The 16,947-nt window shown below is 43.7% G+C and overlaps 1 protein-coding gene across 7 annotated transcripts in view; it reads left to right on the top strand.

Annotated features, from left to right (window-relative positions):
• Positions 1 to 16,947, top strand: part of fyco1a (FYVE and coiled-coil domain autophagy adaptor 1a) — a 197,237-nt gene that overhangs the window by 73,592 nt on the left and 106,698 nt on the right. For 6 of the 7 annotated variants that reach the window (XR_005942626.1, XM_041184332.1, XM_041184336.1 and 3 more), the window contains 2 exons: positions 5,619 to 5,830; positions 10,107 to 10,254. Coding sequence is in view for 6 of the 7 variants with exons in the window: in XM_041184332.1 (XP_041040266.1) it covers positions 5,619 to 5,830; positions 10,107 to 10,254 (360 nt within the window). In the remaining variant the exon portion in view is untranslated. Of the gene's footprint in view, positions 1 to 5,618; positions 5,831 to 10,106; positions 10,255 to 11,547; positions 11,750 to 16,947 lie in introns of those variants that run through there. The other variant, XM_041184338.1, reaches the window with a different exon arrangement.

Raw genomic sequence — 16,947 nt, 5'->3', positions numbered from 1 at the left:
GCTCAGTTTGTATGTCAGTAACACCCACAGCAGTCACATCCTTACCAAAATGATTAAATCATGAGATTTGCATCTATGCCAAACTTACCACATGACTGACGCTTATATCAAATTACAACACATTAATGATACCCATGTTAAAATAAGCAAATTACATATCCATATTAATGACATCGCGTTAATGATACTCGGGATAAAATAAACAAATTACAACACCCGTAATAGTGATACCACATTAACGATATCCAGGTTAAAATAAACAAATTACAATACCCACATCCATAACTGAGGCGTACAATCAGAATCCTGCCTTCTGTGATTCTGGTTCAACTAGGAGCTTTATCCTAAGCAAGCTTTTCTAATCACATATAGATCATTGGTAAAATCATATTTGTAATTTTATATGGGCCAGCATTTTCCTGTCAGCGATTGGGGGGGGCGGGGCCCACTCGCTGACACGTAAAATGACACACGGTGACATCAGGCGGAACCCCCAACATCACCGTGCTCCATTGGGAAAAATTTTCAGGTAGGTGAGGGCTCAGCAAAATCAGCTGTGCCCCCGTCAGCCTGTCAATGGCCAATTGAGGCCATTGACAGAGTCATTTAAGTAATCAGTGGACCTGCCTGTCCAACCTTGGTGGGCAGGCTGGGAGCCCTGGCGGGCATTAGAAAAAGCATGAAACTTCATCCATGGTGAGCGGGCTCCATGGGCGGGATGAGATTTCATGCAGGTTTTCAAACATTATATTAAAGTTTTTAAAAGTTATGGACAACGTCACATGAGGGGACATGGGGAATTTTTTTTTCTATTTTTAATATTTTTCGATGTGCAGCTGATCTCCCTGAGGCAACACTTTGCCTCAGGGAGATGAGTGCGCTCTTCTTTGTGCAAGCGCGAAAGAGCACACTCTCAGGTTTAGGGATTCCCCGCACCCCCCCCAACCCGATGGGGGAAAATTCTGTCCATGGAGTTTAGCATCTTCCAAAGAACAGAGCTCCGATAAAATCAACAAAGATGATTGTTGGATTTTACATTCAATGTGATAAGTCGAGTTCTGAAATTGAATTTGAAACCCATGGGCTAGAAGTAAAAAAAAAATGACAACACTGTGGTGTTAATGTTAAAAACCCAAATGATTTACTACGGAACCTACCACCCTAGCCCATGTGACTCAAGTCATAAAATATGTGATTGACTCTAAATGTCCTCTGAAGTGATTTAATAAACCAATCAATTACCAAACAAAATCATAAACGATATTAGACAGCCTATTAACAATGACCTAGATGTTGTATTGTGCAGGCCTAGTGGAGTCAACTTTGCATTGTCTTCCTCACCAACACCTGGGAATTGGTGCTCATGTTGGGAGAGCATTTTGATCTGATAATTCATAGATTACAACATCTGCATTGTGGATTGTAGAACTTATGAAGATTGATAGGGATGGGTGAGGCCATAGTCAGATATCAGAAAGGATGAGAATTTTAAAATCAAGATTTGCTTGACTGGGAGCCAGTCAAGGTCAGTGAGCACAGGGATGACAGGTGAATGGGATTTGGTGCGAGTTAAGGTGCAGGCAACAGAGTTTTGGATGACCTCTGGTTTATGGAGGATAGACTGTTGGAGACTAGCCAGGAGTGTGTTGGTATAGTCAATTCTAGAGGCAACAAAGGCATGACCAAGGGCTTCAGCAGCAGAAAAGCTTAGACAAGCAAAGTGGGGCAAAGTCACGGAGGTGGAAATGGATAGTTGTAGTGACAAAGCGAATATCTGATCAGAAGCTCAACTTGGAGTCAGATATGATCCAAGATGCAAACAGACTCGTTTAATCACAGATTGTTGCCAGGGAGAGAGATGAAATCAATAACTAAGAACGGAGTTTTGAGTGGGAACCAAAAACAGTGGCTTCAGTTTTCCCAATATTTAATTGGAAGAGATTTCTGCTCATCCGGTACTGGATGGTGGATAATCAGTCTGATAATTTAGAGACAATGGAAAAGTATAGAGATCTGGTGATGAAGTAGGGGTGGGTGTCGCAGCGTACATGTGAAAACAAAAGCTGTGCTTTTGGATGATGCCACCGAGGGACAGCATGTAGATGGGAAAAACGAAAGAACCAAAGATAGTTCCTTGGGGGGCATCAGAGGTATGGGTTAATCAAGAAATAACCTGACAAATCAGACAACAACCAACATCCTAGACCCCTGAATTACCAATCTGGCTATTTCCTCTCCAACCAGCCATATAGTTCCAGTAGAGCTGTAGACACATTGATGTGTAAACAAATGGACCTGGCCCTTGAAGAACTCAAAATGGACTTTGAGCTTCATGAATCTTCATGACTTTGCATTAACCAAGGGCAAGAAAATATTCTCAATACTATCTCCATCCCCCTCCCAGTTGATGAAATGGCATTCAGGGAGAAGCATTCAGTGAAACAAGGGGATGAATATACACTGGGTGTTGGACTTCAGTGTTCAACATCCAAGAGGCCCAGTAGTTAGACAGTGCTGACTGACCCCTGAAAGCCCTGTTAGATGCTACGGAACCAAAAAGGGAGTAAGCTACTTGACCAATCCTCACCAACCTACCTGTTGTAGACACACATCTCTAGGGTAGCATTGGTAGGCGTTAACACTGCAGACTCTTGTCTTCATAATGAGGATAATCATCATGTGGTCATACAAAGTAGGATAGACTAAGAACAGATCTAGCAGCTTACAATAGGCATTCATGAGGGGCTGTGGGTGATCAGCAGCAGAATTATATATCTGTGCAATCTGTAGCTTCATGGCCTGTCACATCCTTCACTCATGCATCACCATCAAGCTGATTGATCAATCCTGGTTCAATGTGGAATGTTGAAGGATGCACCAGCAGCAGAAACTTAGTGAAGCTACAGTGCAAGACTACTTGCAAGCCAAATGTGAGAAACAGTTGACAATAGACAAACTAAGCAGTTGCACAGGTGCTCAAAGTTTCATGGCCCTACCACTCTGTTGAGAAACATAGCAAACAATCAGGAAACTAATGGGAAGAGGAGGTTTCACAAACATCCTATCCTTAATCATAGCAGAGCTCAGCACGTGTTTAGGGGCTGAACTATTTACAAGGGTCTTCAGCCAAAAGTGTTAAGTAGGTGACCCTACACAGCCTTCCATCATTTAACTGTTGATTGGGATAAGGTGGTTAGAGGGGTAATTTTATAAGGTTAGATTATCTTGTCTCTTGTGGATAGAATATACCTGAACAATTATCAATTTTGTCAACCAATGCCATTGCTGCAGTTGAATAGCTTAGCTAAGGGAGCAGCTAGACCTGTTGCAAAGTTCTTCAGTACTATAGCTGGGGCTCAGTTGCTGAGGTCCCCCTGTCATTAATGCTAGTGACATCAAAGAAGTGGATTCCAGGTCATGGCTTCTGACAGTGTCCCAGTTGATCATTAGTTGTATATCCAAAATTTTTAGACAGCAGCAAGTTGTATAGCTGGAAACAAGAAGTTACAAAAGGACAGAAACAGATAATTGAATGGGAAACCTGTGACATTTGGAGTTTAATGTGTGAGATAATCCACTTGGTATCCTGAAAAGATATTTTCTTAATGATGAGAAATTAGAAGTTGGAGGAGGAAATATATTTGGGTGTCCATGTACAAATCACTAAAAGCTAGCACACACATACCAAAAGGCTCATGAAATGTTGACCATTATCTCAAGAAAAGTGAAGAATTTATACTTCAGTTGCCCTGAACCCATTTAGAATACTGCAATCAGTTTTGAGCATCAGAGATCAGAAAAGATATATTGGCTTTGGAGTACAGTGCAATTTTACAGAATGATAGCAGAACTTTACAGATATAACTATGAGAAAGGCTTGCATCTATTCCCATGAGCTCACAATGATGGGGAGTAATCTAATTGAGATACTTCTTAATTGATTAATAAATATAATAGGAGATATTTCCTCTGGTGGTGGAATCCAGAACAAGGGAATATAATCTTAAAATCAGAGCTAAGCCATTTGGGAATGAAACCATGAAGGCCTGTTTCAGATGGGAGTTAGTAGAAATGTGGAATCTTCTCGGGAAGACATGGATGCAGAGTCAGTCGAAATTTTCAAAACTAAAATTGGTAAAATTTTTGTTGGGTAAGGGTATCAAGGGATCTGATCCAAAGTGTTAAGATACAGATCAGCCATCATCTGGCAGAACAGATTTTAGGGACTGAATGGCCTACTCTTGTTCCTATGTGTTATTGAAGCTGCCAAGGGAAAATGGTTCCTTGTTCCTTTAGTGCTCCCACTTAACCCCCAAAATGACGCACCCTCCCCATTGTTTGGCCTCTTCGCACCAATTGTTTCTCATCCCTGTATTCCCCTCTACCTCCAACATCTCCTGTCCCCCACTGACCGCACCCTCATCTCTGCACTCGTCTTACGTTCCTTGCTTCTTAACATTCCACATAGATATTAAGCATGTGGGACACATATGAAGCTCAGGCCTGAAAGCTTTCTTTGGGGGCCCAGAGCAGACTGGACTGGTGAGCAGATGATACCAGTTGAGAGTGAGCAGAAACCACAATGGCTGTCAAGTGACATGCAGAAGCAGAGAACAGGCTGGGGGGCACTGGAGTGAAGGAAGGAGCCTGCTGACAGGAAACAAACAAGAAGAGCCTGCTGCCCTTTAGAATTAATCTCCCCATTACAGTCTTATGGGGGAAATGTTGCATTGAAATAAATGTTGAAAGCACTCCATGGAGCCTGGATGTGTTTGTTAGAATTGAAGTGCTTAATACAATTCTGTTAGATCACAGCATTTTTATATGACTAGTTTCTGTTTAAAGACATTGTCACACATACAGATTTCAACGAAAATTAAAATCCATTTGTCAAGGTGCATGCATTACATTTTAAACATGCTGGCTTAGCCTTCCAAGCACATTTTTCTGTTAGCTGCCATTAATGATCAAAATAATGACCAAAAACCCTTTATTTTGCCTTAGTCCAGATAACAAGGTAGTGAAACAACTCTTAAGGCTGTTAATTCCACATAAACGCTAATCTGGATAAAATGTTGCTCATCTCAGTTGTTACTTCAGGGCTATATTCTGCATTCTGTTCAGATAGCAGATGGAATAAGTAGGACTTTTTTTGGAAAGTGACTTTCAGTTCCTAAACAGGCCTGGAGCAGGCCTTTGTTTTAATGTATCGATCTTTCTAATATGATTTCCATTGGAATATTTATCTCCCATACTGACTCTTCAACATCCACTTCAGATACTCCTACAGTCCTACTGTCACTTTTTCTAAAAACTGGTGCAGATACTTACTAAGCGCCTCCATCATTACTGCATTCTCAAGTCCAACTTGGCACATTTACTCCAAAGTATTCCCTTCTCTTTCTTCACTAACCTTTTACTTTTTGCGTGTTTAATAAAAGCCATTTATATTTCATAGATTCTTATAGCACAAAAAATATTTCATGCACAAGCCAACATAGGTTGGAAACGTAGAACATGTGGAAAATCAAAAAGATTTATCAAATTTCATCTCCACCCTGAACTGAAGAAATTTGTTTTCACCTGGAAGATGATCACCTTGTTTTGTTTCATTTCAGGCTTTGTGGACGTATCTTCTGCTATTACTGCTGTAATAATTTTGTAATGACAAAACACAATGGTAAAAGAGAGCGCTGCTGCAGAGCCTGCTACACAGAACATAGTGCTGTGGTTCAAAGGTTGAACGATCTTGGATCTTCTAGTACTCCAAACAGTCCTGATGAATCTCCCTCACGGTCAGCTTCGGAAGGGCCAATTAGCAGAAACACAGGTAGTAATTACTGATACAGTTCGGAATCAAAGTCCTCCTATAATCATGGCATTAGTTACAATGCAGGTACTAATTATTAATACCTTACAGAAGCTAATCATGATAGTTCAACAACTAGTTGTTAATAGTTACTAATTGCAAAGTAAGTTCATTGTTTTTAGCACATGAATTAAATTATGCACATAAACTCAGCTCCATTAACTTGAGCGCATAATCTAGGCTGACACCTCAGTACTGTGGGAGTGCATCACTGTCATAGGTGTTGTCCTTCAGATAAGATAAAGCTGTCAGATGGATGTAAAAGATCCTAGGCCTGAATTTTACCCTTGGCGGGCACACGCGATTGGTGGGCCCACGACCGGTCAGGAAATGAGCCATCACCCGCAGTCGGCCCCCGACCATGATTTCACGCTGGCTGGCCAATTACTGGCCAGCCACTGTGAAACATACGCTGAAATGCTCAGTGCTGCCGGGATGGGGGTAGGAAGAGGGCAGGCTATGACATTCCTGCGGGCTTGGGTGAGCACTGTGAGAAAGCTCCCTGAAGGCAGACAGCTGGAGATCTGAAAATGCCAAAATAATGTTTTTAAAAGCTGAAAAGAGTATCCATGCATCATAATCAATCACCTGAATGTGTAGCTGCTAAAAACACTGTTCAAAAAAATTTATTTTATTTTATTTCGTCAAAGAAATTTCACCTTGCCCTTGGATGAGGTTTGATGAAAAATGCAAAGGCTGCCTGGCCAATTTGCCCATCCGCCAACCGTAAGATTGGATGGCAATGAAAAACCGGAGTCAATTGCACCGTTAATGGGCTTAATTGCACTCTTAATTGTCGGTGGGCGCGCTTCCGACTTTTGCACACGCCCTGCCGAGCAAAATATCGCACAAGTGCACGATGACGTCGGGACGCTCGCCCAACATCATCTCGCGCGATTTTACGCCCGATTGGGTCAGGTGCGCGCTCATCCACGAAGCATAAAATTCTGTCCCTATTGTAAGGTGGAAAAAGAGTTACCTTGGTGTCCTAGCCAGCAGTTGTGCCTCAACTAGAATGATACCTGGACTAAAATGGGTTGTTATGAGAACAGGTCGCAGAAAACTAGACTTGTGTTTTTTTGAATAAAGGAGATTAAGAGGTGATCTAATTAAGCCGTTTAAGATGATCAGACGAGTTGATCGACTATTTGGAAGGAAACTATTTCCTCTAGTTGGAAAGTACAAAACAAGGGGACATAACCTTAAAATTATTCACGATGATGTCAGGAAGCACTTCTTCATTTAAAAGATAGTGAAAATCTTGAACACCCACCCCAAAACATTTAAGCGAGGTTAATTGAAAATTTCAAAACTGAATTTTATAGATTTATGTTAGACAAGTGTATTCAGGGTTATGGAACAAGATAGGTAGATAGAGTTAAGGTATAGATCAGCTGTAATTTAATTTAATGGTGGAACAGGTTTGAGTGGCTGAATGGACCAGTTCTGTTCTGGTGTTCTGAAACAATATCTCTGTAAGAGATTATCTAAACATTTTATGTCATTGCTGTTTGTGGAACCTTGTAAAAATAGGCACTGCAGAAACTTGAATTGCGGATCTCTGGTTCAGGTCAGGTGCTTTGGCCAGCTAAACTATGGCTGCCCCCCCCCCACCCCCACCCCCCACCCACCTCGCCCAATGGCCCCTCATACCCCCTATGCCAGATATGCCCCCTACCCTAATGCCCCTCATGCTCTCCATGCCAAGCTATGCTCTCCACCCCCCGTCATACCCAAATGCCAGTTATGGCAATTCCTTGCCCATTGACCCGCTCAACACCATATAATGAACTACTGAACTTTTTAGTGACAGGGCTGGACAGATTGGGTGCAGGGATGATGTTTCCTCTGGATGGGGATGTCTGGAATGAGGGGTCACAATCTCAGGATATGGGGCAGACCATTTAGGATTAAATGAGAAAAAACTTCTTTACTCAGAGGGTGGTGAACCTGTGGAATTCTCTACCACAGAGGCTGTGGAGGCCAAGTCACTGAATATATTTAAGAAGGAGATAGATCAATTTTTAGACTCCAAAGGGGTATGGGGAGAGAGCGGGAGTATGGCATTTAGGTAGAGGATCAGCCTTGATCATATTGAATGGTGGAGCAGGCTCAAAGGGCTGAATGACCTACTCCTTCTTCTGTTTTCTATGTGTTTAAAAAAGACTTTAGAATAAACAGTCAATCATTCATTACTTCCCACTATGTTTAAAAAAAGGTCAATCACTCATTATTTCCCACTATGTTTTTTTAAAAAAGTCCTTTCACTACAGCCCAATAAAAGTGTCAACCATCCAGATCCTTTAACATATCAATAACATAACCCGCAAGCCCTTAGCCCTTGAAACCCCTTAACCTACTGTAAATAAATATTGTGAAATTGACAGCAGAAATCTAGAGCTGTTTGGGTTCTCAGCCAAACATACAAAATGAGGCTCGGCTGAGAACCCAGATATCCATTACTCTGATGAAATACCTGAGCCCCAGGGAAAGCATTGCTTGATTGGGTGCCCCCCATTCCTTTCCACCTTTTTTCATAAAAAAACAGCCTGCCAACTCATACCCGCCTGCCTACACCAGCCATATTACAGCATAGGCAGTGTATTATCCAGGTCAATGGGCTTTCAAACAAGCCTAATAGATCTTAAGTGTTTATTGACATGTGGTGGGCGGGCTGCCAATTTCAGCAGCTGCCCACCTAGCATATCATGGGGGTGAGCTCAGGGTGGGGTAGGGGAAGGGAGGCACGCTGGTGGGAGGGTGGTAAGCTAACCACCCAACCTATTTTACATGCACCCCCCCAACGAAAACACACGAGGGGTCCATGTAAAATAGTTGGACTTTTTGAGGCGGTCAGTAACATAGCTGATATGGGAATGCCTATGGTTGGTGTCTATTTGGACTTCCAGAAGGCGTCTGATAAGCACAGAGTTGAATGAAACTTTCTCACGAGAGATAGGAGATAGAAAATAAGGATAAGGTGAATATTCTCTGGTTGCCTGGGTGTGATTAAGTAGTATTAAGTAATATGCCCAGAGATCTAAATTGGCTTTTCACCATATATATCAATGACACGAATAAAGTTATAGAATTGTATCAGCATGTTTTCAGATGAACTAAGTTAGGAGAGCGCAGTAAGTTAGGTAGATGGGAGCAATTTAAAAATGGAACGATATAGATTAAGTGAGTCGATAAAACTGTAGCTGATGGAGTTCAAGGTGGGAATGTGGGAGGTCAACCATTTTGGACGAAGAAAGACTAATCACAATATTTTCTTAATCATGAGAAAATAACCATGGAGTAGCAAAAGGATTTGGTATACATGTACGCAAAATCACTAGAACTAGAGCATGAGTACAAAAAGTAACTAAAGGTCCAAAAGGAATTATTTTATTAATGTTTCCATTGTACAGAGTCCTGGTAAGTCCACACCTGAAATGATGGGTTCAATTTTAAGCACCACACCTCAGGAAAGACATGCAGGCCTTGGAGAGTGTGCAGTGCTGATTCACCAGAATGATACCAGGGTTTAAAGTGTTAATTCATGAGGACAGGTTGCATAGATTAGGTCTATATTCCCTAGAGTATATAAGATTAAGGGATGAACTAATTGAGGTGTTTGAAATTCTCAAGGTATTTAATATTTTTGTTTGTTGATTGTTGTTAATAATAGCCTGCTGATAATAGAGCAGAGGGATCATTTCCTCTTGTGCCCAGAGGTGATGATCAATGATGTTGCCAATCTTCTCAAGGCCAGTTTTTGTTGTTAACAGCTGTGTTGCTGACACAGTCAAACCAACTAGTTACTAATTATTGCCTCTAAAAGTTTGTATGAAATGCTTCAGTATTTTGATGTCTTGTTTAAGAAACTTATATGGTTTAAGTTAATATAAAGGTATTGGAAAGGTGCAAGTCTAATAAATCTGTGCTTTCGTTGGAATTTCCTTCACTGTTGAAGCTGCTAAGCCAATACACCTTTGTATGACTGTTTCAATATACCCATCTGTAGATAACACCATCTGTTTCCATTTCCTCCACAGGGAATAAATTACATGGACTTTTTCTTCAGAGGTTTATTCAAGCTGAGTCAAACTGCAGGGTCGTTAAAAGGAATAGATTTGATGGGTTAATTTAGTTTCTCTTATCTCTAATTTTCTTAGGCTTTTAACAACCTGTGACAGTGTTTTATCTGTTCCCCTTGTAAGTCTATGAATAATTCCAATTTTGGCTCTTGCAGAAAGTTTCACCAAACCAGATGATGCAACTTTTGACATCATCACAGATGAAGAGCTCAATGAAATTGATGATAATGATTGTTCTTCGGAAATTGGAAACCAGCTTCTTGCTACCCATTCAGAGTCAACATTTCCAAATGTCCCATCTCTGTGAGTAAAAGTTTTATGGAAAAACTGTGGCTTTCAAGTGAAACCATTATCTTGTGACATAATATTGCATGAATACTTAAGGTGTTTTTACCTTAGAAATGAGCAAAGTGTCATAGTGGTACATATGCCCATATTATCCTAGCTCCAAGAGAAAGTTTATAAGATCTTATTTACATTAGTTAGTAACAATATAAATTATTTCAAAATAGCAGTTGCAAAATTCCAAACCTTTAGCAGGAAACATAACCTTTTGTACGAAAAATATAGAGGAGTTTTGGATGAGTGTAAAATGTTAAACAAAATAATGCATATTTTGAATATAAAATGATGCATTCTGAATGGGGCAAGCCAGGCTGGATTTTCATGGAGTCAGAGAGACTCCATGAGGTGTGAAAATACCAGCCAGGATTCCCGATTCTGGGATTCCCGACCCCATTCCTGGTGCCCCAGTTTTTGCTAGTGTGGAATGTGGCTTTGGATGGCGAGGCCACACCTTGCACTCCCAGCCTGGCCAGTTCCATTGTGAAGGTAGGCATCCCCTAGTCCTCCGCAATTTTCATGTAGCTGGGCCAACTTTTGAAGGACTCGTTGTTTATGATACCTCAGAGGTGTCATGAACCATAATCTGGATGAGGGAACCTTTTGAAAGATAAGCTCAAAGGCTCTTACCTGTACTCCCCCATGCCAAGCTTTGCCGCCCCCCCCCAACCCCCTCTCAAGGCTCCTCATACCCTCCATGTCAAGCAGTGCTCCTCCACCAACCACTCTGTCCCCTCATTATGTCCATGCCAAGCTATGGCACTTCAATGCCCATTTACCCATTATGTACTCTGTATAGAACCAATGAAACCTATAATGGCAATATGATGTGTTTAAAAAGCTTTAAATAATTCCTTCGTTCATAAAAATGGCTTTTACTGCAGCCCATTAAAAGTGTCAATCATCTAGACACTTTAATGCATTGATAACAGAAACTGCAAGCGCCTAAAACCTCTTTATATAGTGTAAGTAAACATTGTGCAATTGACAGAATAGAACGCATCGAAAGAGCAGCAATATTTTGCGTGAAGCGCAGCTGTTGTAACACTCTAAAGGATGCCTGGGCTCTCAGTCTGGACATTTCCTGACTCCTAACTCCCATTACCCGCCTTGAAGATGAAAATCCAACCTTACATAGCAGTACAAGAATTTTCTAACTGTCGAAATGCCAAGTGATTACTGTTTGGATACTGAATTAAGTGGAAAGTTTGGAAAAGACTGATCCTTGTTCTCATTTGTTGTGTTTTCATATAGACTCAAAGTAATGCACTCTAATGGAGGATATGTAATAGAGAGCCATGTGTAATAACTCACAAGTGAACTGGTGAATATGTTGTGCACAGTGCTACAAATTGTTTATTAATTCTAGGTAGGCATTTTTATTCCAGCGCAGTGTGAGTGGAACTAGACTGATGGTAGCACAACACTGACCAATAAAAGCTTTGCTAACCTCTGACCAGATCTGGGATCAAATCAGTTAAATAATTATTTGCAACACCACATAAGGGTAGCATCTTAATTGGGGCCCAGAAATCTAAACGTGTGCAGGATTGCAGCATCAAACTTAAAAAGATGTGACTGCCTAACATGGCTACATCTGGAGACAAACATTCTATTAGTTTTTATAAAATCTCAAAGTGAATTTGAATGGCTCTTACAACCTTTGCAAAGGCTCTGTATGTATGGTTAATTACGGAAGAAGGATAAAGTGGTAGCCAGCAATGAGATGCAGACAACTTTATGGAGACACGAAATGGAGCCTGGTGGCGCAGCACATTATCTGACCCCATTTATTGATTTCTAGTGAAATGCAAGTTCTGCTGACTGAGGAAGGTGTGAGCAGGATTTCCTTTTTTGACACTTCAGTGACCTTCTTCAGAACATGGTGGCTCGCTCAGCTGTTGTGTATTTTCAAGCATGTTCTGCTTTTAGTTCATCACTGTCTGAATTAACTGTGGAGTTTGCAGAGGGGTAGAAAAAGAGACTCATAGGAGTGTATTAGAATAATCAAGTCTGGAGGTAACAAAGGTACAAATAAGGGTTTGAACAGCAGAAGAGCTGAGGCAGGTGTTATAAATTGATCTTCCAGGCAACTTTCCTTGGTGGACACATTAACTTTATTTACAAGACAGTAGCAGCAACTACATGTGTGCATCAATCTCTATAACTAGAGAAGAACTCTCTCTCTTAGAGGTTCCCCGCACTGCTAACTCACTGGTTTACACAGATGATGTGATCTTACAACATCGGATTATTTTAAAGCTACTGTCCTAATGTTTATCAAAACTATAATTACTACAGCAGGGCAGAGGTGGGCAGTTTTAATGAGGTGGAAACGAGCAGTATGAAGTGCAATCACTTCATACTGAAGGTGGACGGACTCCTCCATCATGCCTTGCAATCTGAGGAGTGCAGCGGACATCCCTTCCTGATGTTCCTGAACTTACCGTTGCAGCTCCAGCAACTGAGGTATGGCCAAGTCCAGAGGCTCCTCATCTGAGGTTGAACATGGCACCAGGGTTGTGAATAACCTGGCTCAGCCTCAGACAGTTGCCAGGGAGAGGAGTAGAGTTGGTGGCTAGGGAATGGAATTTGTAGCAGGGACTGAAGACAATGGTTTCAGTCTTTCTGATATTTAATTGGGGGAAATTTCTGCTCATCCAGTACTGGATGTCGAATAAGCAGTCTGATAATTTGGAAATGTGGAGGAGCCGAGAGAGGCAGTGGGGAGGCAGAGATGGGTACCATTAGTGTACTATAATAGCTGATGCTATATTTCCACTGATGTGCAGCACGTAGATGGTAAATCGGAGCGATAGATCCTTGGAGGCCACCAGAGGTATTGATGCGGGAACAGGAAGAGAAGCCATTAGAAGTCATTCTCAGGCTACACATCAGAATAGAACCAAGCGAATGCAGACTCGGATGATAGTGAAGAGGCATTGAAGGAGGATTGTGTGGTCAACCATGTCAAAGGCTGCAGACAGATCAAGAAAATCAAGGATGGGTGGTTTATCTTTGTCACAGTCACAGAGGACATCATTTGTGACTTTAATAAAGAGATGAAGGATATTATAAAAATGCAAGGGAAATGTTAGAGAAGTTAGTTACGCTGAAGGAGGATTAAGGGTCTCAGCCTGACTGGATATAGCAAAGGCTCCTGAGGAAACCAGGGAAAGAAATAATGGAGGTCTTATAAATGATCTTTCAAGGTTCTGATGAGTATGGGTGTGTGCCTGAGGACTGGGGAGTGGCTAATGTGATATTACTGTTTTCAAAAGAGAACCAGAGCTAACCTGAGTAATTGCAGGGCAGTTAAATTATTTTTCCCCTTGATAGGGGAAAGTTTTATATCTTCAGTGATGAAATTACCAAATACCTAAATGAGAAAATATATATAAGCAGCCTGTACAATTACCTAAAGGGAAGGTCATGCTTGAAAAAAATTACACTAAGATCCTTTTTAAGTCGCCCCACTTTAAGTTGTTTCAATTTAAAGTCATATGTTTTTTAGAGCCAGTATTCCCAATTTATGTAATTTGCCATCATCGCACATGTCATTGTTCTTCATCGTTTTGTGATGTCACTTTGAGACATCATTTTCTGTCATATCACGTCGCCACTTTGTGTTGGTGTGATGTTGGGTCCTGTGACCTGAGCGGTGCCATTCTGAATTGACTGTGAGGAGACGTCTTATGTCGTATTCTAAGGAATCGTGATTTTCTTTTCTCAAAGACTCTGAAACAAACTTTCCCAAGAAGAAATAAAAACGGAAAATGCTGGAAAACTCACCAGGTCTGGTAGCATCTGTGAAGAGAGAAACAGAGTTAACGTTTCAAGTGTGTATGACTCTTCAGAGCTTTTCCAAGAAGAATATTCAAACAGACAGAATGGTTTTTGGAAGGAAGATATTGAAGCCTGGGTTGCTTATTTCTGTACAGAAAAGGCCTACTTGACTCTGCAAGCTGATTTTAATTTTGGAGACCCAGATGTGCCCGTTGTGGAGCTTTACATCCTGTGAAGCAAAGAGGCCATTTTAAAGCCAGTGAGAGAGCCATTTGCTTCTCTCAAGCCAACCCTGCCCAACATTAAGCTGCTAATCACTCAAAACCTCTTCCACTGAAACACTTTAGGGATGTCCTCAAAGCATCCCTGAAGAGACCAAGCATCTCCACCCACTCATGGTGACCAACCAAAACGGCAGAAAGAAGCACAGAGACTTTGTCGGGAACATACCGACACCCTCAGCCATCCAGGTCCTCATCTTCAGCCAAGAGAATAGTTTCTCCATTGAAGAGCTGGAAATAAGCAGCCTGGAAGACCTTTCACAGTGATCACTCACACCCTTCACCAGCACAGAGACATGCACCTTGATAGGAGCTAGATCTGGAGCTGGCTCGAGTTCACATTCTGGTGGTCACCGCATGGACACGTGTCTGCAGCAGGAGAAGGCAAGTCGGCTGAGCTCCCCGCCGCTCAGAGGACTGCTGAGGAAGAAGCATGTGTGAGGTCTGCAAGTCAGATGATGAGCCTCTGGATTCGGCCTTCCAACTCATTGTGGAGAGTCAGCAGAAGGCGAGGGAACATCATGCAGAGCTGTTGGAAACCTTCCTCCTCCTTTACTCCTTCCTCCTTACTCCTTCCGCCCTCTTTACTCCTTCCTCCCCCTTACTCTACTCTTTCCTCCCCCCTTAATCTACTCTTTCCTCCCTCCCCTTACTCCATCCTCCCCCCTTACTCCTTCCTCCTCCCTTACTCTTTCCTCCCTCCCCTTATTCGTTCCTCCCCATTACTCCTTCCTCCCCCCTTCCTCCTCCCTCCTTCCCTTCCTCCTCCCTCCTTCCCTTCCTCCTTTACTCCTTCCTCCCCCTTACTTCTTCCGACCCTCCTTACTCCTTCCATGCCCCCTTACTCTTTCCACTCCTCCTTACTCCTTCTGCCCTCTTTACTCTTTCCCCCCTTACTCTACTCATTCCTCCCACCTTAATCTACTCTTTCCTCACCCTTACTACTTCCTCCCTCCCCTTACTCTTCCTCCCCCCCTTACTCTTTCCGCCCCCCTTACTCCTTCCGCCCCCCTTACTCCTTCCGCCCCCCTTACTCCTTCCGCCCCCCCTTACTCCTTCCGCCCCCCCCTTACTCCTTCCGCCCCCCCCTTACTCCTTCCGCCCCCCCTTACTCCTTCCGCCCCCCCTTACTCCTTCCGCCCCCCCCCTTACTCCTTCCGCCCCCCCTTACTCCTTCCGTCCCCCCCTTACTCCTCCCTACCCCCCTTACTCCTCCCTTCCCCCCTTACTCCTTTCTCCCTCCTTCCGCATTACTCCTTCCTCCCCCTTACTCTATCCTCCTCCACTTACTCTATCCTCCTCCACTTACTCTATCCTCCTCCACTTACTCTATCCTCCTCCACTTACTCTATCCTCCTCCACTTACTCTATCCTCCTCCACTTACTCTATCCTCCTCCACTTATTCTATCCTCCTCCACTTACTCTATCCTCCTCCACTTACTCCTTCCGCCCCCCCTTACTCCTTCCGCCCCCCCTTACTCCTTCCGCCCCCCCTTACTCCTTCCGTCCCCCCTTACTCCTTCCGCCCCCCCTTACTCCTTCCGTCCCCCCTTACTCCTTCCGCCCCCCCTTACTCCTTCCGCCCCCCCTTACTCCTTCCGCCCCCCCTTACTCCTTCCATCCCCCCTTACTCCTTCCGCCCCCCCTTACTCCTTCCGTCCCCCCTTACTCCTTCCGCCCCCCCTTACTCCTTCCGTCCCCCCCTTACTCCTTCCGTCCCCCCCTTACTCCTTCCGTCCCCCCCTTACTCCTTCCGTCCCCCCTTAATCCTTCCGTCCCCCCTTAATCCTTCCGTCCCCCCTTACTCCTTCCGTCCCCCCTTACTCCTTCCGTCCCCCCTTACTCCTTCCGTCCCCCCTTACTCCTTCCGTCCCCCCTTACTCCTTCCGTCCCCCCTTACTCCTTCCGCCCCCCCTTACTCCTTCCGCCCCCCCTTACTCCTTCCGCCCCCCCTTACTCCTTCCGCCCCCCCTTACTCCTTCCGCCCCCCCTTACTCCTTCCGCTCCCCCTTACTCCTTCCGCTCCCCCTTACTCCTTCCGTCCCCCCTTACTCCTTCCGTCCCCCCTTACTCCTTCCGTCCCCCCTTACTCCTTCCGTCCCCCCTTACTCCTTCCGTCCCCCCTTACTCCTTCCGTCCCCCCTTACTCCTTCCGTCCCCCCTTACTCCTTCTGCACCCCCCTTACTCCTTCCTCCCCCTTACACCTTCCGACCCCCCTTACTCCTTCCGCCCCCCCCTTCCTCCTCCCTTGCTCCTTCCTCCCACTTAATATTTCCTCCCCCCTTACTCTACTCTTTCATCCCCTTAATCTACTCTTTCCTCCCCGTTACTCCTTTCTCCCTCCCCTTACTCCTTCCTCTTCCTCCTTCCTCCCCCCCACTCATTTCTCTCTCCCCTTACTCCTTCCTCTTCCTTACTCCTTCCTGCCGCTCTTACTCCTTCCTCTCCCCCCTTACTCCTTCCTCTCCCCCCCATTACTCCTTCCTGTCCCCCCCTTACTCTTTCCCTGCCCTGAATTCTTTCCCCCCCTCCGAACCCCTTCCTCTTCCTGAGGTCCTGCCCCTTTCCAAACTCCTTCTCTCCCC

The sequence above is a fragment of the Carcharodon carcharias genome, chromosome 3 (assembly GCF_017639515.1).
Source record: "Carcharodon carcharias isolate sCarCar2 chromosome 3, sCarCar2.pri, whole genome shotgun sequence".
Classification (NCBI taxonomy): domain Eukaryota; kingdom Metazoa; phylum Chordata; class Chondrichthyes; order Lamniformes; family Lamnidae; genus Carcharodon; species Carcharodon carcharias.
The sequence above is the reverse complement of the archived record's forward strand: the minus strand, read 5'-3'. Positions and strand labels throughout refer to the sequence as shown.